At 64.5% G+C, this 23,717-nt stretch overlaps 3 protein-coding genes across 5 annotated transcripts; 1 reads left to right on the top strand and 2 right to left on the bottom strand.

Moving 5' to 3' along the window:
- The first annotated feature begins 1,108 nt into the window (after positions 1 to 1,108).
- On the top strand, positions 1,109 to 3,962 carry LOC119148415 (reticulocalbin-3-like). The gene is made up of 7 exons (XM_037388548.1): positions 1,109 to 1,179; positions 1,556 to 1,762; positions 2,147 to 2,337; positions 2,633 to 2,805; positions 2,919 to 2,979; positions 3,270 to 3,469; positions 3,738 to 3,962. The coding sequence occupies exons 2-7, from the start codon at positions 1,557 to 1,559 to the stop codon at positions 3,843 to 3,845; spliced, it is 939 nt and encodes a 312-aa protein (XP_037244445.1). The 5' UTR covers positions 1,109 to 1,179; position 1,556; the 3' UTR covers positions 3,846 to 3,962.
- Positions 3,963 to 4,455: 493 nt separating this feature from the next.
- On the bottom strand, positions 4,456 to 11,015 carry PRMT1 (protein arginine methyltransferase 1). 3 transcript variants are annotated; one of them, XM_037388533.1, is made up of 11 exons: positions 10,913 to 10,994; positions 9,396 to 9,449; positions 9,064 to 9,165; positions 8,110 to 8,265; positions 7,963 to 8,026; positions 7,405 to 7,547; positions 6,966 to 7,053; positions 6,757 to 6,872; positions 6,354 to 6,504; positions 5,730 to 5,851; positions 4,456 to 5,335 (listed from the first exon to the last, which is right to left on the bottom strand). In XM_037388533.1, exons 1-11 carry the CDS (start codon positions 10,940 to 10,942, stop codon positions 5,252 to 5,254), a joined length of 1,110 nt encoding a protein of 369 aa, XP_037244430.1. In that variant the 5' UTR covers positions 10,943 to 10,994; the 3' UTR covers positions 4,456 to 5,251. The 3 variants fall into 3 exon arrangements, with proteins under 3 accessions (XP_037244430.1, XP_037244432.1, XP_037244431.1); XM_037388535.1 differs by lacking the exon at positions 10,913 to 10,994 and adding an exon at positions 9,983 to 10,058; XM_037388534.1 differs by lacking the exon at positions 9,396 to 9,449 and having other exon boundaries at positions 10,913 to 11,015.
- A 423-nt stretch (positions 11,016 to 11,438) lies between these two features.
- Positions 11,439 to 23,276, bottom strand: POLD1 (DNA polymerase delta 1, catalytic subunit). The gene is made up of 26 exons (XM_037388468.1): positions 23,222 to 23,276; positions 22,800 to 22,969; positions 22,319 to 22,426; positions 21,979 to 22,119; positions 21,484 to 21,609; positions 21,133 to 21,301; positions 20,513 to 20,757; positions 20,067 to 20,233; positions 19,518 to 19,622; positions 19,162 to 19,302; positions 18,610 to 18,720; positions 17,869 to 18,060; positions 17,488 to 17,576; positions 17,265 to 17,381; positions 16,918 to 17,031; positions 16,508 to 16,655; positions 16,157 to 16,252; positions 15,566 to 15,703; positions 15,022 to 15,197; positions 14,422 to 14,574; positions 13,958 to 14,060; positions 13,506 to 13,638; positions 12,788 to 12,901; positions 12,608 to 12,660; positions 12,244 to 12,341; positions 11,439 to 11,659 (listed from the first exon to the last, which is right to left on the bottom strand). Coding segments are annotated over exons 1-26 (3,306 nt in total). The 5' UTR covers positions 23,224 to 23,276; the 3' UTR covers positions 11,439 to 11,562.
- Positions 23,277 to 23,717: the final 441 nt, after the last annotated feature.

Genomic DNA, 23,717 nt, shown 5'->3' with positions numbered 1-23,717 from the left:
TTCCAGTATACACCAGTCTGGCCCAGTATAGGCACAGCCTCCTATGTTCCAGCACCCAGTACAGCCCAGTATAGCCCATTCTGGCCCAGCACAAGTCTCTTCAGCCTTGTACGTTCCAGTACACAACACTCCGGCCCAGTATAGGCACAGCCTCCTATGTTCCGGCACCCAGTAAAGCCCAGTATAGCCCACTCCAGCCCAGCACAAGTCTCTTCAGACTCGTACGTTCCTGTACACAACACTCCAGCCCAGTATAGGCACAGCCTGCTACAGTCAGGCCCCCAGTACGGCCCAGTATATCCCATTCTGGCCCAGCACAAGTATCTTCAGCCTCGTACATTCCAGTACACACCAGTGCAGCCCAGTATAGGCACAGCCTGCTGCAGTCCTTCATCTAATACATCTCAGTATAGCCATGTACAAGTCTCTTCAGACTCATATGTTCCAGTATACACCAGTCTGGCCCAGTATAGGCATAGCCTGCTACATTCCAGCACCCAGTATAGCCCAGTATAGCTAAATCTGGCCCAGCACCAGTCTCTTCAACCTCGTATGTTCCAGTACACACCACTCCGGCCCAGTATAGGCACAGCCTGCTACGCTCCGGCACCCACTACAGGCCAGTATAGCCCAGTATAGCCCAGCACAAGTCTCTTCAGCATCGTACGTTCCAGTACACACCACTCCGGCCCAGTATAGGCACAGCCTCCTATGTTCCAGCACCCAGTACAGCCCACTATAGCCCACTCTGGCGCAGCACAAGTCTCTTCAGCGTTGTACGTTCCTGTAGACACCACTCTGGCCCACTATAGGCACAGCCTCCTACGTTCCGGTCCCCAGTAAAGCCCAGTATAGCCCACTCTGGCCCAGCACCAGTCTCTTCAGCCTTGTACGTTCCAGTACACACCAGTAAGGCCCAGTATAGGCACAGCCTGCTTTAGTCCGACACGCAGTACAGCCCAGCATCGTCAGCACGTCCCCGCCCTCTTTTGGGGTTAGAAACTCCGTTTTTCGGACACAAGAACTTCCCCCTGCAGCAACGTGGCGGGCGGCAGCCAACCCGCGCGTAGCCGGCTGTCCCCACGTGGGAAGGGCGGCCTCTGATTGGTCGGTAGGGCGGCGAGGGGGCAAGGCTCGGTGCGCGGGAGCAGCAGGACCCCCCAGACGGGCCGGGGCGAGGTGGGGGGGTCCAGGAGGGTCATGGAGGAGTTGGGGTTGGGGGAGTCCTGAGGGGTTCCGGGGAGGTCTCCGAGGGGCTTGGCGGCGTGCGGGGGGTCTGCGAGGGGGGGGCGGGTCCAGGTGGGGGCTTGGAGGCGTTTGGGGGGGTGCTGGGATCTCAGAGGCATTTGCGAGGGGGAGGTGCTGAGGGTCTGGGTAGGGGGCTGGTTCGAGTCCTAGAGAGCTGGAGGGGTGGTGGAGGGGTTCTGAGGGGTTTGGAGGGCTCCGAGAGGCAGCTGTGTGGTGGGGGGCTGGGCCCAGCTGCTGTGGGTCGGTTTGGGGCCATTTCTGGTCGGTTTGGGGACATCGCGGGCCGCTGACCCTCCCGTGCCCCCAGGATGCTGCGGGGGGGGTGGCTGTGCCTGGCAGCGCTGTGGCTGGTGGGGGGCTCCCACCCCCCCGAGCGGGGGCTGCCCCGGGACCTGGGGGGAGCCCACCACGACCACGCTGATGGCTTCGCCTACGACCACGAGGCTTTTCTGGGGCCAGAGGAGGCTCGAACCTTCGACCAGCTCTCGCCATCTGAGAGCCAGCGCCGCCTGGGGTAGGGGGGCTGGGGGGGACCCCCACTGTCCCCCGATCCAGACATTTAGGGGGTTGGAGGAGCCAGGTGGCCTGTGGGCGGCAGGGGGGGACCCAGGACCCCCATTATTCCCGGACCCAGAAGTCTGGGAGCACCCAGGGCCCGCCCAGTGCCCTCACCCGAGTACCCAGACACCCAGGGGACCCTGAGGAACCCAGGTGCCCCCAGACCCAAACCTCCCCTGACACAGCCCACCCATAGGGGCCAACATGGGGGGCAATTAAGGCCAGTCTTGGGCCCATTTTTGCCATTTAAGGTCAGTTTTGGGGCACTCTGTGCCCATTTTGGGCTATATCACATTGGGTGGTGTTTGGGGGCTCCTGAACCCTCCCTTCCCCCCCCCAGGCTGATTGTGGGTCTGATCGATGGGGACGGGGATGGCGCGGTGACAACAGAGGAGCTGCGGGGCTGGATCGAGCGGACGCAGCGGCGGGCACGGGAGGAGAGTCTGCGCCGGGGCTGGCAGCGCTATGACCGTGACAGTGACGGCATCGTGACATGGGACGAATATCGGCGAGAGGCCTATGGACACCCCGGTGAGGCGGGGGGACGAAGTACCACCCGGGGGGAGGGGGGCTGGGACTGGATGCCTGAGTCACCTGGGTGGGGGCATGGGGGGGGGGGTCCTCCCAGATGCCTGGGTCCCCTCAGAGAGTGCCCATGTGTCCCTTGGGTGGGGGTTGGGGGATGCTGTTTCCTGGCTGCCTGATCCCCTGGGCGGGGGGGGGGGGGGTTATGGGGTCTCCTAAAAGTGTGGGTCCACTTGGGGGAGGTTCTGGGGGTCTCCTGGATGCCTGGCTCCCTCGCTGAAGACCCCCCCTCTCCCCACAGAGGATGACTTTGAGGGGACACAGCACCCCGAGACATATCGTCAGCTGCTGGCGCGAGACGAGCGGCGGTTCCGGGCAGCTGATAAGGATGGGGACGGTGGCGCCAACCGCACGGAATTTGCTGCGTTCCTCCATCCCGAGGACTTCGAGCACATGAGGCCCCTCGTGGTGACGGTCAGGGACCCCTGCACAGAGGGGGGGCGGTGAGCTGGATGCCTGGGCCCCCTTTTTAAGGCAGGAATGCAGGGAGTCATAGAGGGCCCCCCCCCCCCCCCCTTGTTTTCCAGGAGACTATGGAGGACATGGACAAGGATGGAGATGGCTTCGTCCAGGTGGACGAGTACATCGGTGAGCCTGGATCCCTCTGGGGTCCTTCTCTGGGGAGGAGGGGTGGGTGGCCCAGACCCCCCGGGTCACTAATTAACCCCAGGCCAGGACACCTGGGTTCTTAATTAGCCTTAGCCCTGACCTCCTGGCTGTCTGCAACCTTGGGTCCCTCTGGGGGGTGGTGGATGGCGCAGACCCCTCAGGTCCTCAGCCTCTGGGTCCCTGGATGCCCGGGCCCTGGGGTCCCACGTGTCCCGCACCTCTGGGTCCCTGGCTGCCCGGGCCCACCCTGACTGGGGTCCCCCCTGCAGCGGAGCTGTACACAGGCACCCCAGGCACCCCGGAACCCCAGTGGGTGCAGGAGGAGCGAGTGCAGTTTGTGCAGGCACGGGACCGGGACGGGGATGGGCGCCTGGACCCTTCCGAGGTGGGGCACTGGCTGCGGCCCCCCAGCCCTGACTGGGCAGGGGTGGAGGCTGCCCACCTCCTGCACCACTCGGACGTTGACAAGGTGACACACACACCCCCCGGGTAGAGGAAATGGGGGCCTGCACCTATGGGTCCCTGGGGGAGGGGGGGAGGCTGGGTACCCCTAGGGTGGGGTAGGGGAAGCACCCATAGGTCCCTGGCGGAGGGGGGAGAGGCTGGGTACCCCCAGAGCGGGTTAGGGGAACACCCGGGACACCTGAATCCCTCCCAGGGTTGGGGGAGCGGAGGGCCTGGGTGCCAACAGCTGGATGCTGTGGGGATGGGTGGGCCATGACCCGCCCCTCCCCCAGGATGGCCAGCTGACCAAGGCTGAGATCCTGGGCAACTGGCAGATGTTCGTGGGTAGCCAGGCCACCAACTACGGGCAGGACCTGGAGCGCCCCCACGACGAGCTGTGACTCCCCCGGGATGCTGGGACCCCCCAGTGGCGGGGGACAACACAAAAGGACACTTGGGGGTCAGGGGCACCATCTGTGCAGGGAATAAAGATGCGGGGGAGTAACTCCCCCACCCCCACAAGCTGCCCCAGCTGTGATGGGGATCCCCCCAGGTGACAACAGGGGCACTGTGGGGACACCCGGGGACACGTGGGACCACCTGGATCACTCTCAGGTGATGGGGGGTAGCCCCAGGATACTGAGCCACTCCAGGGACAGCTGGGACACACCCCCACCCCAGGACACAAGACCCACAGGTGACATTATGGAACCCCCAAGGGACAGTGGGGACACCCACTCCCCCCACCCTCCAGGACCACCTTAGGTGACTATACCCTGGGGTCACCCAAGTGACATTAGGAACCCCTGGGTGACAGCAATGACACTCCCCCATCCCCCTCAGGGACATGTGGGAACCTACCACCAACAGCAGGGGACATTTGACCCCATGCCCCCCACCCCACCCCGGGACCCCCAGGTGAAAGCAAGACACACCCCCCAGAACAGGGAACCCTCCCTGATGAGACTGGGGACCCCCACCTGGAAGTAGGCCCCCCTGTGTGACACCAGCCCCGTTCAGCTGCATTTATTCCTCAGCAACAGCCCCATATAAAAACATAACTTACGAAAGGGGGGGGAGGGGAAGATGGGACACAAGGGGCCCCCCTGCCACAGCCCCACAAAACTGGCTCCCCCCAAAGGAACCCAGGGCTGGGGGAGGCTGGGGGCAGGGAACAGGATGGGATGGGATGGCAACAGGGACCCTCCCACCCCCCCCAAACATGGGGGGGGGGGGGCAGCTGAGAAGATCCATGAGGGGACACTGGGGACCGTGCCCCCCCACCAAGAGGGAGAGCCCCCCACCCCCAAAATCACAGGACCCCTCCCAAGTCAGGGAGGGACAACACTTGGACACCCCCAAAGACAAGTGGGGGCTTCCCCTAACATGAGCCCCCCTCCCCAGGACCCCCCTTTACTGGGGAGGTGACACAGGAGACCACCCCAGGGCCATGGGGGTTCATGGGGGACACACATTGCTCCCCCAGCAGGGGCAAGAATTTGGGGCAGCCCCCTGTGGCAACAGGAAAGGTATTTGGGGACTCCCCAGTGACAAGGGGGGGGGGCAGGGCTACAGGACCCCACCTATAGTGTCAGGGGGGCGATTTGGGGGAACTCCCCCTGGATTTGTGTGTGTGTGTGTGTGTGTGTGTGTGTGTGTGTGTGTGTGTGTGTTGAAGCCCTCCACAGGGACATGGGGATGCCACCACACACCCCCAGGCTGAGGGAGGTCCCTTGGTTTGATGGGAGGAGGGGTGTCCCATTGTGGGGGTGCCCCCTCCCCATTTCGGGGGTGCCAGGCCCCCACCCTAGCGCATGCGGTAGTCAGTGGAGCAGGAGAGCTCGCAGAGCTGCCCCTTGAAGTCCAGGTCGATGGTGAAGTCAAGGTCACGCTGCAGAGGAACAGAGGGGTCAGGCGTCCCCCAAAACATGAGGGGGGTCCCTCCACCTCTCAGAGGGCCCCCCAAACCCAAAGGGACACCCTCTGTCCCCAAGGCGCCCCTGCAATGTCCCACATTGTATTTAGCACTGGGTTCATGGAGACGGTGAAGACCACCAGAGCTTCCAGCCTCCCCCCAGTGTCCCCAAGGCCCTGCCCTTGTCCCCAAGGTCACTGGTTGCCCCAAGGTCCTCTCCAATGCTCCTCTGTTGTCCCCAAGGCCCTCCCCAATGTCCCCAAGGCCCTCCTAGTATTGCCAAGATCCTCTCCAAAGTTCCTCCATTGTCCCCAAGGCCCTCCCCCATGCCCAAAAGCCCTGTCCATATCCCCGAGGTCCCCCCGCTCACGTTGTTCTTGGCGTTGGGCTTCATGGTGATGGTGCCAAAGATCTCCTCCCCAGTCTTGACGGTGAGGTAGTCCTCCATGTAGAACACAGTCTGCTTCCAGTGTGTGTAGGGGGACTCAGGGCCTGGGGACACCGCAGGGATGCCGTGGGGGGACACCTCTGGGGGTCAGGGGACACCCCACAGGGACACACGTGGAGGCCCCTGGGGTGAGCAGACCCCCCAAACCCACAGGGCAGCACCGGACTGCCTACTTAACACCAGCACTAGCCACACCCACCCTGAGGCACTACCCCCTTTGCTGGCCACGCCCCTGATCCTGCCCCACCTCCCCACAGGCCACACCCCCTGCTCCAAGGGGAACACCCCTCCATGACACTGAGCGTTTGGCCCCGCCCTTTCGGCTAAGACACACCCCCGAGGTCCTTGGTTCCACACCTGCCCACAGCAGATGAACCCGATAGGGCCCTTCTGGTGGTCCCGCCCCTTCTGCGGCTGGCCCCGCCCCAAGGGGATGCCCCACCCTGCTCCACTGGTGAAGCTGGTTTGCTTGCAGCAGCAGGGTTAGCGACAGAAACCTGCTGCTGGCCCCGCCCCCCCGCGGCAGGCCCCGCCCCCCCCACTCACTGGTGGAGAAGCCCGTGCGCTTGTGGCAGCGTGTGAACTCGATGTTGAAGTACGCCACTAGCGCGTGCACATAGTCGTTGCGCTTGACTTGGAGACAGAAGGGTGCCGTGAAGGTCAGCTCCTCCACCTTCACCGTGTAGATGTCCACCTCCTGCAGGGCAGGGGGCACGTGGCAGGCGCGGGTCCCACACAGCCTCCTCCTGGGGGGTGGGGGGCGGGAGGCACACCCAAATCTCCCTGCTTGGCTTTCTGGAGGGGCACCAGAACCCCCAAACCTGCCTCCCACAGCCAGGGGAACCACAGGGAGCCCCCCACACCCCACTCTGGGGATAACAAAGCGCTAAGCCAGCCTGTGACCCTCCCAAAGGGGTTGGGGAGGTCCCTGTGACCCCCCCAAACCCACCTTAATGAGGCAGGCATTGGTAACAAGCTGCTTAGGGTCCACCACATCGACAAGGGGCTCCTTGATGGCCACGTCCTTGATGCAGGACATGTCAAAGCCGTAGACGTTCTCCCACCCTGCAGGGGGTTAAAATGGCCATGGCGGGGGGTGGGGGGCACACAAGGTTCCCCCTGGACCCCCCCCCAAACCCCCCTTGTTCCTTTACTCACAGTGGATCTTGTAGTCCTTGTACTGCCGGTCTTCTATGGCTGTCACATAGAGCGTTGCCCGGTCAGGGAAGATGAGGCCGTCAGGGGTCTGGGGGACACATGGTGGGGGTCAGCGCAGCCAGGGGAGGGACTGGGTGTCCCCAAAATCTGGCTGGGAAGGGCTGAGGGCAGTCTGTGGGGTCTGGGGAGGGTTCCAGGGGGCTCCCTGGTCTCAGCAGCCACTCATTGTGCACGTGGATGAGGGTGATAGACATGGAGATTTGGGGGGGGAGGCAGGGCCGTTTGGGGGATCGAGGAGGTTCCTGGGTGGCTCCAGGCCTCCCCCCAGACTCTGCAGATGCTGGACTGTATGGAATGAGGTGGATTTGTGGGAGCTGCAGAGGGATGGGGGCCATGGAGGGGGGTTGGAGGGGGCATCCCAAGGCCTCCCCAGACTGACCAGCCACTTGTCACGAGCGTAGATGACTGTGTTGAGCATGGACTCGTAGAAGAGGCAGTAGCCCATCCACTCGCTGATGATGATGTCGACCTTCTCCACTGGCAGTTCCACCTCCTCCACCTTCCCTTTGATAATAGAGACCACTGTGGGGCAGGTAAGAAAAGTAGTCAGGGAGCGAACAGCTTGGGGGGGCTGATGGGGGGCAGCTGGAGTAACCAGAGCAACAGTTAGGGAAACCGGACAGTTTGGGGGCACTTATGTGACCCAGAGGGTCTCAGGAGGGCAGTTAGGGGGCTCAAGGTATAACTGGGTGGCACTTCAGGGGGTCAGGGGAGGTACTTAAGGGTCCTGCAGTTATTTGAAGTGCAGTTAGGAACCAAGCAGGGCAGTTAGAGGGACTAGAAAGAAATTGGGGGGCCAGGTAGGGGATCTGAGGGGGCAGTTAGAAGTCCCAGGGGTATCTGGGGGGCATTTAGGGGTCAGGGCCAGTAGTTTGGGGTCCCAAGGTTATCTGGGGAGCAGTTAGGGGTCCGGGGGGGCACTTAGGAGTTCTCTCACCATGGTCCAGCTTATTGGCCTTGACTATCTTGACGGCATAATCGGAAATACTGGAGCACTCAATCTATGGGTGGGTGCACAAAGATGAGCCAGAGGCCCCCAAACCACATGGAGACCCCCAACCCCCCTAGGGACCCCCTGGCTCACCCCGATGACGCGGCGGGCACCAGCTTTGGCAGCAAACATACAGAGAATGCCAGTGCCGCTGCCGACATCCAGCACCACTTTGTCCTTGAAGAGGTGCCGGTTGTGGAACATGGAGTTGCGGTAGGTCAGCGTCCGCACTTCATCCTTCAGCATCTCCTGGGTGGGAGGGGGGGAGGCAATGGGGGGAGGATTAGGGGAACCTGCACCCCAACTTCCCCCCTGAACCTTCCCAAAGTCCTCCCAGTCCCCCTGAGCTGCCCTGAGTCTCCCTGGGCTCTCCTAATACTCCCAAAGTCCCTCCCCAGGCAACCTCATCCTTCAGCAACTCCTGGGGGGTAGCAGGCTGCACCTCAAAACCACCCCTGACCCCCCCAAACCCCTCCTGAGCTGCCTTGAGACCCCCCTGAGCTGTCACAAACCCCCTCCCGCACCCCCTAAACCCACCTCATCCTTCAGAATATCCCAGGGGGGCACTGGGGGGGGGGGGGCTGCAACCCCAAACTCCCCCAGTCCCCCTTAGCACCCCACACAAGCCTCCCATGTCCTTCAGCATCTCCTCATGAGGGAGTGGTACAGATTTGTTGGGGCCCTAAATCTTGACACCCCTCACCCAATGGTATCTCCCTAGAGCATCCCTTGGGTGACAGCCAGGATTAGCAGCAGGTCCCAGAGTCCCGAGTCCCCCGCTCAAACCACCTTCTGCTTCAGCATCACTGGACAGGCCAAAGAAATGGGGAGAGGGGCCCCCAAGAAAATTTGGGGGGACTAACAACCCCACAGCCCCCCCAAACTCACTAATGACCCCACAGCACCCCCCACAAAACCACTCCTGCCCCTCTGGTGAGCACAGAGGGGGTGGAAGGGCACCTCCCAACCCCCCTTCCCGGGTGTGCCACAGCCCCCCTCAGCCCAGGAGCAGGGGCGGTTGTGGTGCTCTGCGAGGGTGCCCAGTACCTCATGGATGCCAAAGTGGGCGTAGGAGTCAAAGTAGTAATCCTTGGAGGTCATCTCCTCGGCCGAGGGCTTGGTGCTGCTCTCCCCGGGGGGGCACGAAACCTGGGGGAGAGGGGCACAGGGGTGTGGGGGGGGTGAGGGGAAAAAGGGAGGGGACCCCTATCAGACACACACCCCCAGTAGCCCTGGGATCCCCCCCCCAAGTCCTATTGCTCGCACATACACAGGGCTGCAAGGGAGGGGTGCATGGGTGTACAGGGGTTTGGGGGGGCCCTGGAAGTTTTGGGGAGTCCTGGAGGAGTGGTTTTTGGGGGGGTTTAAAGGATATTTACATCTTCTAGCGGCGTCTGGAGGCTCATCCCGTTAGCCAGGGTGGCTACAAACGTCTAGGAGAGAGGAAGGGAGAAACGTCAACCCCGGGGGAGGCCGGGGGACCCCCGAAACAGGCCGGGGGGGCCCCCATGGTGGGGGGAGGAGAGCCCGTTGGGGGGCTGGTAGGGGCTTTGGGGTGGTGGTGAATAAATTAGAGGGGACACTGAAGGCTTGGAGGGGTCTAAGGATTCTGATTCCAGGTGGCAGTGAAGATTTTGGGGGCTCAGGAGCCCATTTTAGGGAGCAGTGATGGTTTGGGGTGGGCACTGATGGTTTGGGGGGCTCAGGAACCCTTTTTAGGGGGCAGTGAGGATTTGGGGTTCAAGACCTCAATCTGGAGGGCATTGATGGTTTGGGGGCTCAGGACCTTGATTTAGGGGGCCAGAGGGGGTTTGGAGGACTCATGACCCCATTTTGCGGGGGCACTGAGGACCCCTGTCTGGGGGGCACTGAGGATTTGGGAGGGACAGGAACCTATTTGGGGGGCCTGTAGGGGGGAAGTGGTGATTTGAGGGGGAAAGAACCCCATTACAGGGGGGCTCCAGACCTCAAAGTGGGGGGCAGCTCATTCAGCAGGGGAGAGGAACAGGCAGGTTTGGGGGGCAGCAGCTCCTGTGTCCACCCCACCATTACCCCACGACGGGTCTGGGTCACGCCTCTGTCACAATAGGACCTCCCAATCACGACACGCCCCGCTCAATACACTGCCCCCCGCCAATTACGACAGGACCCCCTCCAATCACGCTCCCCCCCCAAAACTCAGCCCCTCACAACAGGGTCCCCGCTGTCACGACAGACCCTGCCCTATTGCCCCCCCCGCCCCCCCCCCCCGCTTTGTTCCCACTGTGGCGGGAGCCGCGTGGCGGGGGAGGGGCCTCGAGGAGGGGGTGTCGTGGGGAGGGGGGGTGTCCGGGCCCCCCACGTGGCCCCACCGCCACGTGGCCCCTCCCCCCACATGCGCGTGAGGCCACCCCCGCGTCAGGACCCCTCCTTGCCCTCCCCCCCCCCAGCCTCATTACCCTCCCCCCGAACCCATTATAGACCCCCAGCACCATTACGCCCCCCCCCGAGCCCCTCATCCCCAGACCCCCGGAGTATTACGGCCCCCCTGGAGCCCGCCTCCCCCCGCTGCCCCCGATTAACCGACCCCTAGGCCCCCACGACAGAGCCCTCACCCCATTATGTGCCCCCCCGGGCGCATTACGGACCCCCTTGGCTCCACGAGTCCCGCCCGCGGCCTAATTCTGGAGCCCCCTCGAGGCCCCCCAACCCCACCGCGGCCCCCTCAGAGCCCCCCGGCCCTATTGTAGGCCTCGCCATCCCCACTACAGGCCCCTCACAGCCCCCACCCCGGCCCCATTAACCAACCGCCGCCGCCACTATAGGCCCCTCAGGACTCCTCCAGGGCTCCCCCCCGGCCCCATTAAAACGCCCCTCGGCCCCGTTACAGCATCCCCTGGGCCCGGTCCCCGCTCACCTCCATGATGCAGTTCGCCGCCTCCGCCATCTTGTGAGCGCGAGGAGCAGCCCCCGCCTCACCGCCCGCTGCCTTTATACTGGGGGCGCGGCGGAGAGCGCCCCCCGCGCCACCCCATTGGCCGTCGCTCGCTAGAGGCGCGGCCCATTGGGCGGTACGGCCGCCGCTCGCCGCCCGGCCCCGCCCCACCGCGCGGAGCAGCGGCGGACGGGCCCGCCGGGCTACGATTGGGCGGCGCGATGTCAGTCAAATGGGAAGCCCCGCCGCGATGCAGCTCCGCCTCGGAGGGTGCGCACAGGCGGGGAGACGCCCATCACGAAGAGCCCCGCCCACAGCAGGCTCCGCCCCTGAACAGAGCGCCCCGCCGTGGCGGGGAGGACGCCGGCCGCACTAGCCCTCCTCCCCTAGACACCCTGCTCCCCGAGATATCCCAACGACCCCCACCCCACCCCCCATTATCCTTAAAGGGGACCCAGGGCCTCTCCCCTACCCCCACCCCCCGCCCCGCCCCTAGCCACAGAACCACTCAAAATCAGTGCTTTTTTAATTATTATTCACAGTAGAAAACCCACGAAAATGCCCCAAATCCCGCCAGGGGAGGGGCGGAAGGGGGGTCCTGGAGGGTCCCAGGACCCCAGAGCGGCCTCCCCTCACCAGCTGGGGGGGCCGAAGCGGGCCACCAGTCGCTCCTGTGCGTCCAGGTCCTTCTGCACCTTCCACCGCATGTAGAAAATGGGGCAGTCGCGGCTGGGAGGACACGGGGACATCAGGGGGGAGGGACAGGGATGGCGTGGGGGACATTGTGGGGTTGTATGAGGGGGACACTGGAGACACAAAGACAGTGTAGGGAGACACTGGGGACAGCAGACAGGACAGGGATGGCACTGGGGACACAGAGACAGTATGGGGGGACATTGGGGACATCACAGGGGGCAGACGAATGGCGTTGAGGACGTAGGGACATGTGAGGGGCGACGGGGGCAGAGTTGGGGGGACAGGGATGGTATTGGGGACATTGTGGGGGTATATGGGGAGGATATTGGAGACACAAAGACAGTGTAGGGGGACACAGGGGACAGGGATGGCATTGGGGGACACAGGGACAGCATGGGGGGACATTGGGGACAATGTTGGAGACAAAATCAGGGATGCTGGGGACATCAAGGGGACACGGGAGACCCAGGGACAGCATGGAGAACATTGGGGGATGGTGGGAGGACACTGGCAATGTTGGGGACAATGTTGAGGACCACCACGGACAATGACAGGGGGATGTGGGGCACCTGGGGATAGCGTGGGGGACACAGGGGGTGGCAGCTCAGGAAGGTCACCTGGTGCAGAGGACGTCCTCGTGCAGGGAGCCCTGGCAGCGCTGGCACTGGCTCCAGAGTCGGGAGAAGCGCTCTTCCAGCGCTGCCAGCTGGGACACCTGCGGACAAAGGCTGGCATCAGGGACCCCCCCAAAAACAGAGATCCAGGGAACGCCCTGAAAAAGGGACCCAAGTGTCCAGGACAGCGCCCCAAAAACAGGGGGACCCAGGCATCAGGAGTGCCCCAAAGAGGGGACCCAGAAGTTTAGGATACCCCAAACGAAGAGGGAAAAGGCATTCCACACCCTACCCCCCGAAAAAAAAAGGGGGGACCCAGGTGTCGGGACACCCCCAAAATATGGACCCAAGCATCCAGGACCCCCACCTCCTTCTGGTAGAGCTCGGACTGTCGCTGCCGGCAGAAGTCACACACGGCACCTGGAAGGGTGGGGAGAGAAACGGGGGACAACTGGGACCTGATCCTGCCTGGGGTGGGACGGGGGGGCAGCTGGCAGCAGCCCCCGGGGGGGGTCCCCGTTATTCTTGGGGGGAGGGTCCTACTCACCATGGTGAGTCAGGATGGCCCGGCACCCCACGCAGGTGCTGCGCTTGGTGGCAAAGGCCATGAGCCCCCCGACCTTGGCTGTCAGCACTGTCTTGCAGCGGGTATGCTCCCCCTCTGCAGGGAAAAAAAGAAGGGGTCGGGGGTGGGGGGGGGCAACAAAATCCCCAACCCCCCCAGAGCCCCCCAAATCCTCCCACACCCCTGGGAGCCTCTAAATCTAACTCCCTCCTTCCCCAGGGGCACCCTGTGCTGTGGGTCCCCAGAGGGGGTCCTAGGGTGGGGGTGGGGGATTTGGGGGAGACTGGGGGGTATCTGGGGTCACCTGGTGGGTTTTCGGGTCCCCAAGCAGGTTTTGGGGTGCCCCCAGCGAGGTTTAGGGTCCCCTGAGAAGGATTTTGGGGTCCCACGTGTATTTTGGGGTAATCAGGCAGGAGGACACTCTCAGCCCTGCTGTCCATACAGCTGGGACCAAGGGGGTGTAGGTGGGATTTCGGGGTCCCCTGGATGAGTTTGGGGTCCCCAGGTGGGTTTTGGGGTGCAAGAGCATTTCTGGGTTCACCACAGTATCAGTTTTGGGGTGACTCAAGCAGGAGGACACTCTCAGCCCTGCTCTTGCCCAGGATGGGCTCAAGGGGGTACTGGTGGGAGCCCTGGGTGGGATTTGGGGTCCTCGGGTGGGTTTTGGGGTGCCCCCAGCGTTGGCTTTGGAGTGACTCACGCAGGAGGACGCTTTCGGCCCGGCCCTCGCCCAGGATGGGCTCGAAGATGCGGAGCAGAGGCTTGGCCAGCTGCTGCTCCAGGTAGTAGCGGGTGTCGATGGGCAGGTTGTGCTCCAGGGCATAGATGGGATCCTGGGGGGGGGCGGCGGGGAGGGGGGCAGGCAGTGGCTTTGGGGACTCCCCCAGCACCCCCCCGATGTCCCTCTGTCCCATCACACCCCCAGTTTATCCTCCCAGAAACCCACTGGTGCCTCATCCCTCTGTTCATCTCTGGACCACCTCCATGTTCCCCCTGGGCTCCCCAGTCCCCATTGCATCCCCCCCATGTCCCCCCACCCCCTCACAAGCCGCCCCAAATCCCCATCATGGCCCCCCCGTGTGTCCCTCACAGGATGAGCCCCCCCGACTCATGCCCACCCCAACCCAAGGTGCCCCCCCACACACTCCCCACCTCAGACTTCATGTAGGCAGCCACCCCCTTGGCGCCGGTGACGATGACATAGGGGACGCGATCGCCCAAGCTGGGGGCACTGCCAGGGTCCCGCTGCCGCATCCTAAGGGCAGGGGGGGAGGCACCCATGGGTGGGGGGCACCCCACTTTGGTCACCCCCACCTCCCCTCCCCCAGTCTGGGGACACCCACCTGCAGGTGCCCCATAAAAGTGCCCAGTTTGGGGAGGGGGTATAAGGTGCCAAATTTGGGGGGGGGGGATCTGTTTTGTGGTGCCCATGCAAGGGGTCTCCTTTTTTAGGTGCCTATTTGGGGAACCCCCATTTCGGGGTGCCCATTTGGGGGTCTCTACTTCCAGTTGCCCATTTTGGGATCCCCCTTTTGGGGTGCCTCTTCCAGTGTGCCCACCCGGGGGTCCCCATTTGCTGGTGCTGGTTTTGGGGTGCTGCCAGAGGGTCCCCCCACCTCTCGGCCAGCTGGACATGGGCCTGGGGGGCTGCGTAGGCACTGGCCGCCCTCGTTAACTCCTTGGTGATAACGAGCTGCGAGATGTCCACCCGGTTACACAGCAGGTCCGAGATCACCTCCTGCGCGTGGGCCACCGCCCCATCGGGGTCCCTGGAGGGAAAAAGCAGGTTCAGGGGGGCTGGGGGATGCCCACATCACACCGCAGGGTCCCTGCGGGGCAACACAGGGGGGTCTGGGGGTGCTGGGGGACCCCCAGCTTCCCCAGGAGGTCTGAGATCACCCCTTGGGGTCCCTGGGGGAGAAAAGGGGGTTGGGGGCGCTGGGGGATGCCCACATCACCCCACAGCTTCCCCAAGGAGAGGAGGATGGGGGGTGTCACAGGGCCCTACAGCACCCACAGAAGACACATGGGGACCCCCCGCCCCCACAGCATCCATGGAGGGCACACATGGGGACCCCTGCACCCCATACCCCATCCACCGGGGACACATGATGACCCCCCTCCCCCCCGCCCCTTCTCATGGAGGGACACCGTGTGGCACACAGTGCTCACGGGGACCCCTCCCCGCCCCACAGGACCACCCTGCACCCCGTCACCGGTGTAGCAGGATGCGGTGCAGGCAGGCGGTGACCAGGTTGGCAGCCAGGGGACAGTTGTCACGCCGAACGGCCTCCAGCCCCTTGCAGTCCAGCTTGTCGTGGGCCTCGGCGCGGGAGGAGAAGCAGAGCCCCGCGTAGCGCTTCTTGCTGATCAGCAGGTATGGCCAGTACACCTGTGGTGGGGCAACCTCAGCACGGACCATCTCAGAATGTGGGGACCCCCCCATTCCGGGACATGGGAACCATCCAGGGACACAGGGGTCACTGAAGGGACAGGTTTGGGGCTGTAGGGATGCCCCAAGGACGTAGGGAGACCCCCGGGAAAACTTTTGGGACATGGGGACCCTCAGAAGAACATGGGGACCCCACAGACATCCCTGAGGACATGGGGACCATCCCAGTGATGTGGGGGTCTCCCTGGAGACCACCCCAGGGACCCTCACAAGAATGCAGGGACATACCTGGGGACATGAGGACCGCCCCCCCCAGGGATCTAAGAACCCCCCTTGGGGACGTGGGGACCCCCCCGGGCCCCTCTGACCTTCTCAAACTCCAGTTTGATGGGGGAGGGGAAGTGGCTGGAGACCCAGGTGGCCACCTCCCGCCCCAGGGCCATCGCCTCAGCCACCGAGGTCACCCCCAGCCGGCACATCACCGAGTCCGTGTCCCCGTACACCACCTGGGAGGGCATGGCCTCAGGGTCACCCTCGGGACCCCTACATCTCCCCCCCAGCATTCCCAAATCCTCCCGGGACCCCTGAAAACCCCGGGAATTCCCAAATCTGCCCCTGGAACCCCCGAACTGTCCCTAGGACCCCTCCCCAAAACCCCCCTGGGACCTCCAATTCTCCCCGAGACCCCCAAACCGCCCCCAGGACCCCCCCCAAATCCCCTCAGCACCCACTATAAACCCCCTGGGATGCCCCAAAACCCCCTCAGGACCCCCTAAAACTCCCTGGGATGCCCCGGAAAACCCTCAGGACCCGCCACACCCTCCCAGGACCCACCTTGGCATCAGCAGGGCAACCCAGCACCAGGCAAGATTTGCCCTCTGGGGCCCCCCCAGCCCCTCGGCATCCCCCCCGAATGCCTCAGAACCCACCCAGGACCCCCAGAAGCCTGCTCAGCCCACCTTGGCATCTGCAGGGAAGCCCTGCGCCAGGCAGTATTTACTCTCCACCAGCTGCTTCGTCCGCTCGATCATCTGGCGCCCAAAGCTGGTGACACTCTGGGGACACACACAGGGACATTGGGGGGCTGTGGGGCAGAGGGGGGCGTAAGGCAGGGAGGGCTGAGGGGCAGGGACCCCCCACCTGCCTGAGGGGTTCAGGGAAAGCCCAGTGCTGGGTCCAAGAAGCCCGAGGGAGGCTGTGTTGGGGACAGCACGTGCTGTGGGGATCTGTCGGGTGCTGTGGGGCATCGTGGGGTGCGGTGGGGTGCCACGGGGAGCAGTGGGGCGCTGTGAGGCAGCCATGGGGCTCACCTGGGAGATCTCGAGGCAGGGCAGGCGCCCAGCCTGGGCACCGGTGAAGCCATAGACTGAGTTGGCGCTGACCTTCAGTGCCTGCTGCCGCCCGTCCAAGACCTGCCGCCGGAACCCATCCTGCTCCTGCGCCAGCTCTGCCTTCACCCTGCCAGGACCTGCTGTGACCCACAGCGACCCACAGCCAACCCCAGCCCCAGAACCCCACAGAGGGACACAAACCCACCAGGGACTCCCAATCTTCATATGGAGACCCCAAAATCCCTCAGGGGACGTGTCCCCCTCCATGTCCTCTCCATGGCCACCTGTGTGTGTCCCGCATCCCCCCATGTCCCCCTGTTCCTTCACGTCCCCCCCGTTCCCGTATCCCCCTGTCCCCCAGTGTGTGCTTCCACCCCCCATGTCCCTACCTCTTGCGGGCAGCCAGCAGCCCCTCGAGGACACGGGGCAGCAGCCCCTTGCGCACGCTGGCAGTGACAAAGAGCTCACCCGTTGGGGTGCGAATGAAGTCACTGGGGCCCAGCCTGGAGGGGGAAAAGGGGGGGTCACAGGGTGGGTGGGGCACCCACAGCTGCCTCCTGGTGTCCCCACTGCCCCTGATCCCCCCAGCCCCTCCCAAGCCGCACCCAGTGACCGCAACCCTACCCCAGCCCCTGCCAGTACCTCCCCGTGCTCTCTAGCCATTCCAGCTGTTCCCAGTACCCCCCAGCCCCTCCCAGTTCCCCTCCAGTTCCCCCCAGTCCCTCCCAGTTCCCACCCAAAGCGCTGGGGCCCCCCCGGGGGCAGCAGGGTGGTGTAGCAGAGGTTGTGTGCCATCATGATGGAGGGGTACAGCGAGGAGAAATCCAGCGTCACGATAGGCACGTCGTAGTACCTGGGCGGGCACAGGGTGGGTTACAGGGGGTCAGGGGGTGTCACAGAGGAGTCTGGGGGTGTCACAGGTTTGGGGACACACACGGAGCCAGTCCCCTCACACTCACCCCTTGAGGGGCTCAATGACAGTGGCCCCCTCATAGTCCTCCCCCCCCTCTGGCTTCACCACCGGCATCAGCAGGTCCTCCTTCATCGCCTGGGGCACAGGGGGGTCACTGGCACCAGGGGGGGCACCAGCACCCCCAGTCACCTCCCTGAGACCCCAGTGGCTCCCCAGCCTGTGTCCCCACCATCCCTGGTGCGTGCAGATCCCCCTGCCGCAGGGGTGCCCGCCCCCATATCCCTCCTGTGTCCCCACGTCCCCTGTCCCCACCTCATCCCTCCCAGTGTCCATCCCCATGCCCCCCGACCCCCTCATCCCTCCCAGTGTCTGTCCCCATGCCCCCCAAACCCCTCGTCCCTCCCAGTGTCCCTGCACCCCCTCTGACCTGCCGCAGGAGCTGCGAGACCACCTTGACCTGCTGTCCTCGGATCAGCAGGTAGCTGAGGGGGACACCAGTAACACGTGCCATCTCCACATAGTTGACCACCACCATGAGCTTCTCCAGCAGCCGCAGTGGCAGGAAGGCGTCCTTCAGGCAGTACACGGCCAGCCGGCGCCGCGTCTGCTCTGAGCCATTCTGGGGGGACACTGGGGACATGTCAGGGACATTGGGGGACACAGGGACAAGCCAGGGACATGGCTGGGACATGAGGGGACACCGAGGAACAGCATCCTCCAGGCAGCAGACAGACAGCGCTGTGTCTGCTACAAGCCGTTCTGGGGGCATGGGGACACGTTGGGGACATATCAGGGACATGGGGAGACACAGGGACGTGAGGGGACACTGGGGGCCATGGGGGGACACCAGGGGAAAGCATCCTGCAGGCAGCAGACAGACAGCTGGCGCCACAGCTGCTCTGAGCTGTGCTGGAGATACACTGGGGACCTATCAGGGACACTGCAGGACATGCTGAACACAAAGGGACATGTCATGGTCACAGCTGGGACATGGAGGGGCATGGAGAGGACAGCATCCTTCAAGCAGTAGATGGCCAGCTCAGCGAGTGCCATGTCTGCTCCAAGCTGTGCTGGGGACAGGAGCGGACACGGGAGTAGGAAGGAGGGGACACGGGGGGCAGGACAGTCCCCAGAACCTCCCTGGGGTGCCCCTGCCCCCCCCCACAACCTGGAGGTCAGTGATGATGCTGTGGGGCACGTCCTCCTTCTGCTCGTGCAGGAAGTGGAAGCTGACGGCGTTCAGGGTGTAGGAGCGGAGCTTGTGGTCCCGCAGCAGCACCTGTGCATGGCCCTGCTGCACCCCATTGCGCCCTGGCAGCACCCCAAGGGTGCCCCAACACCCTGGCGGCACCCCAACACCCTGACTGCACCCCATCTGCACCCTGACTGTACCCCAACACCCTGACGGCACCCCGATTGCACCCTGACTTAGCTCTGACACCCCAACAGCGCCCGACTGTGCCCCAGTGCCACCCTGACAGCACCCTGCTGCACCCAGCTGTGCCCCGACACCCCGACTGCACCCCAACACCCCAACAATTGCCCTGACAACCTGACAGCACCCACAGCCCCTAAATCCCCCACCTCCAAGTCCCCCCACACCTGCAGCACATTGAGGGTCACCCAGCCCCACCCACCCCCAGCTCCCCGGGGCCCCCCATACCTGCAGCATATCAAGGGTCACCCAGCCCCACCCCGGCCCCCCCGGGCCCCCCCATACCTGCAGCAGGTCGAGCGTCACCCTCCCTGCGGCACTGACCACTTTGCTCTCACGCCGGCCAAGCTGCCGGGACTGGAACGCTGAATCCCGCACAACTGAGCGGCACTGCTGTATGCGCCCCAGGAAGGGGAAGGATTCCACCTGGGGGGCAACGAGGGCAGTTGGGGGGCCATGAAGGGAGTTGGGGAGCAGGGGAAGGGCTCTGCCTGTGGGACAGGTTGAGGAGGGGAGAGGTCGGACTTCTACGGGCAGGTTGGGGGCCGCAGGGTGCTGTGGGGCAGGCTGGAGGGGCTGGGGGGGGGGGGCATGGGGTGCCATGAGGCAGGCTGGGGGCTATGGGGCAGGTTGGGGGGCACCTTGAGGACGTGGGCACGCTGCAGCAGGTAGGGCAGGTCAAAGTTCTGAATGTTGTAGCCCGTTATGATGTCGGGGTCCACGATCCGGACAAACTCAGCCCATGACTGGAGGAGAGAGGGGACATGGCGGGTGGGGTGGAAAAAGTGATCAGAGGTGTCCCCAAAACTCCCCCAGACCCCCATAACCCCCCCAACCCCAGGAAGGACCCCCAAGAGCTCCCTAGGCCCCTCCTGGAGCCACCCAGGACCTCCAAGAGTCCCCCCCAAGCTCCCCACACACCCCCAGGACTCCCAAGCGCCCCCCAGGGACCTGCTGCAGGCCCCTAACCCCCGGAAAGCCCCCCAGGACCCCTGAGCATCCCCAACTCCCAGCCCCCCTCAAACACCCCGGATTCCTCCTGGAGCCCACCAGACCCCCTGAGGGCCTCCCCCAGGGACCCCTGATCAGCCCCCAGATTCCTCCTGGAACCCTCCCACACACCGCAGGAAGCTCCTGGAGCCACCCAGCTCCCTCCTGGAGCCCCCCAGCCCCCTGTCCCCCCCACTGACCTGGAGGAGATCTCGCTCCCGCTGGAAGCTGAGCACCTGGGAGCCGAGGATGGGAGCGCAGGGCAGGAGGGTGAAGATGGTGCGGAGGAAGGGCTCACGCTCCCCCTGGCGCAGCACCACCCCCGCCACCTGGATCACCGGGTCCCGCTCTGCCTCGGGGAACACGCCTGGGGGCCATGCAGGAACCCTCGGGTCACCCCACGCCCCCTCATCAACCTGTGCCCTGACACCCCCTGCACCCTCCAGCCCCTGGCCCTGTGCCCCGACATCACCGCTGTGCCCCCACTGTCACCTCCGTGCTCCAACATCACCCCTGCATCCCACTGTCACCTCTGCACCGCAATGTCCCCCCATCCCCCTGTCCCTCCAGTCCCCCCCATTCCTCCACTGCCCCTCCTGACCTCCCATGTCCCCCCTCCCCTGCGATGTCCCCCCCTGCCCCTCACCCTTGCGGCCAGCACACTCGATGTCGAAGCTGAGGATGCGCAGGGGTGGCAGACAGAGCCAGGGTCCCTCAGGAGGGTGACTCCGCAGCCCCACCCAGTCTACATCCGCCTCCAGCTGGCACAGAGAGACCGGGGGGGGGTGCCCAGGGGGGACCCCAGGGCTGGTGGGGGCCCCCCGCAACTGGTACTGACCCTTCTCTACCTCCAGCCAGCAGCACCCCACCAGCCCTGTGTCCACCATGAACCTGGGGGGAAGAAATGGGGGTGAAGGAGGGGGGCAGGACTGAGGAGGTTTGGGGACCCCAGGGGGTCAATGGGGGACCCTGGTGGGGCAGATGAGGGTAAGTGGGGGGACACAGGGGGGCAGATGGGGACTTTAAGAGGGGAGTGGGGGGGGCCTGGGGACAAATGGGGACCCCAGGGGGGCAGACAAGGGACTTTGGAAGGAAGCGGGGGAGCCCCAGGGGGCACATGGGGACATAGAGGGGTAGCTTAGAGATGCTGGGGAACAAGTAGAGACCCCAGGGCGGCAGACAGAGGACCCTGGGGGGCAGTTTGAGGACTCCAGGGGACATGGGGGAGCCCATGAGACAGTTCTGGGAGGTGGTAGAGTCCCTTACCTGATCTCGAAGTCAATGTTGGCCTCAAACGGGGGGGCGGGGTGCATCCCCAGCCCACCCCAGCGCAGCCCCTGCTCCAGTAGCCGCCGGGCGGGGGCAATCAGCCGGGGGAGGGCCAGGACCACCCGCACAAACAGGGCCATCTGCCCCCCCTGGTACCCCAGCATACCTGGGGGATGCACCAGGGTGTCAGCAGCTCCCCTGAACCCCCCCACAGCCACTTAGGGGGCTCCTCCTGCCCCACAGTGCAGCTATGCTACGGTTTCCCCCACACAGGTCACCCCCAAACCCCTCCAGAACCCCATTGCTTGGCATGGGGGGGCTGGGGGGTGGTGTGGGGGGATCACTCACTCTGCTTGTGGCACAGCTCCAGGGCCAGCACAGCCTGGCTCAGCCCTTCCTTGCTGTTCCGCTGCTCCCGCAACAATGCTGCATCTAGCTCCCGTTTCAGGTCCTCCAGGTGCTGCACCCCCAAACCTGGAGCAGGGGGACAGGGAAAGAGAGGGGTCATGGGGAGGCCCTGCAGCCCCGGGGGGGGGAGAAGGGAGAGGCAGGGGGAACACTGAGGCCCTCCCACATCCCACAGTAAGCACAACCCTTGGATGAGCCATTAATCCACAGGTGCAACTGGGAGGGGCAGATTTTGGGGGGGTCAGGGGGTTATGGAGGGGGCTAGAAGGGTTTAGGGGCTCCCGAGGCGGGTCCAAGGCACAACCCTTATACAAACCACTAGAGAAGCCCCAGGTGGAACTGGGGGCGGGATGGGGTGTTGTGGGGGGAAGGGGGGGGGAAGGGGGGTGAAGGAGGGTTGGGGGGGAAGGAGGGTTGGGGGCGTCCTTGACTCACCAGGTGGCCCCAGGACGTAGAAGTAGGGGGAAAAGCCGTGGACATGGAGGCAGACGCTGTTGCCAGCTGCTGTCACCCCAAAGACGCGGAGGATGGGCACAGGGCCTTGGGTGGCCCCTGACATCCCAGGCAGTGGGGACCCTGAGGGGGCATGGCTGGGTCACACACTCCCCTGGCAAGGGGTTGCTTAGGTGTCATCCCCTCCCAGGGCACCCATGAGTGCTGAGGGACCCCTGAGGTGCCGCCCTCAAGGACTTGGGGGTCTGAGTGCTCCCCCAGGGGACCCATGGGTGCAGAGGGTTGTCCCATGGGTGGCAGGGGGGGTCCTGTGGGTGCTGACCGATGTAGTGGTCGATGTCGAGCTGCAGGAAGCAGAGGGTGTCGGGCGGCTGCAGAGGCAGGGCCGGGCGCCGCCACTTGGCGTTCACTTCTCCCACAAACTGGCTGCCTGGGGTGGGGGGCAGAGCCTGTCCTGACCCACAGCACACCACAGCACCTCCAGCATCCTACCCTGCCCCCCAGCACCCTATCCTGCCCCACAGCACCCTGTCACACCCCCAAACACTCCTACCCTGCTCTCCAGCACCCCACCCTGCCCCACAGCCTGTCCCATAGCACCCCAAACACACCTACCCTGCCCCCCAGCACCCCATCCTGCCCCACAGCATCCTCAGCCTGTCCCATAGCACCCCATCACGCCCCCAGCACCCCAAACACACCCACCCTGCCCCCCAGCACCCCATCGGCCCCCACAGCATCCCATCCTGCCCCACAGCACCCCATTCCACCCCATAGCTCCCACACCCTGTCCTCCACCTCACCTAGGGGCTGGCTCTCAGAGGTCTGGGGGGGCTCCTCGGCTGCCAGCTCGGCCTCCAGTTCCTCCAGTTGCGCCAGCTCCTCCTCGAACTGGGAGGGGACCCCCGCCCCCCCCCGCAAACGCTTCGCCTGGGGCGGACCCCCGGGCGTCCCCGGCCGTTTCCCCTCCATCCTGTGGGGAAGGAGCAGGGGGAGGTTGTGGGGATGCGCCGGGGCCCCCCAGCAGCCCGGGGACAGCCCCCCCAAACCCAGCACCCCGTCAGAGACTCCCCACCAGAGGCCCCTCAGTCCCCAGGGGCCCCTCAGAGACACCCTCAGGCTCCCCCCAGCTCCTTACGAACTCCCCGGAATCCCCAACCCTTCAAGACCCCCCCAGACAGCGGGGAACCCCCCCTGCCCCCTCAGGAACCCCCCAGCTGCGCACATTACGCCGAGGACGCGTTCTCCCGCCAACAGCGAAGGGGCGTGGCCAACGGGCGGTTCCTCCCCGGAGATGCGCGGCTATTGGTGAATGCGGCCACACGTGAGACGAGGCTTCCGGATTATGGGCGCCGCCATGTTGAGTGTGGCGGAAAGGGCCGCCGGGTACCCCAACCGGCACGCCGGGGGATACAGCCCAGAGACCCTCCCATACGCCCAGGCTTCTGCCCCACCGGCCCCCAAACGGAGGAGTCTGGACCCCAAAATTCCCAAGTAACCCAGGCACTTGCTGCCCGCCCCCCCCCCAAAAAAAAAATACTGAGGGGTTCAGACACCCCCAAGGTTGAGTCGAGGCCTCCCAAAAAAAAAAAATTTAAAAAAATTCCTCATTTGGAGGCCCCAAGGCTGCAGGACACGCCCCACATCATCCAGGACCCCAGCTACTCGGCCACCCCCCCCAAAACAAAAAGGTCTAGACCCCACCCTCAAAATCAGGGCCC

The sequence above is a fragment of the Falco rusticolus genome, chromosome 5, assembly GCF_015220075.1.
Source record: "Falco rusticolus isolate bFalRus1 chromosome 5, bFalRus1.pri, whole genome shotgun sequence".
Lineage (NCBI taxonomy): Eukaryota > Metazoa > Chordata > Aves > Falconiformes > Falconidae > Falco > Falco rusticolus.
The sequence above is the reverse complement of the archived record's forward strand: the minus strand, read 5'-3'. Positions and strand labels throughout refer to the sequence as shown.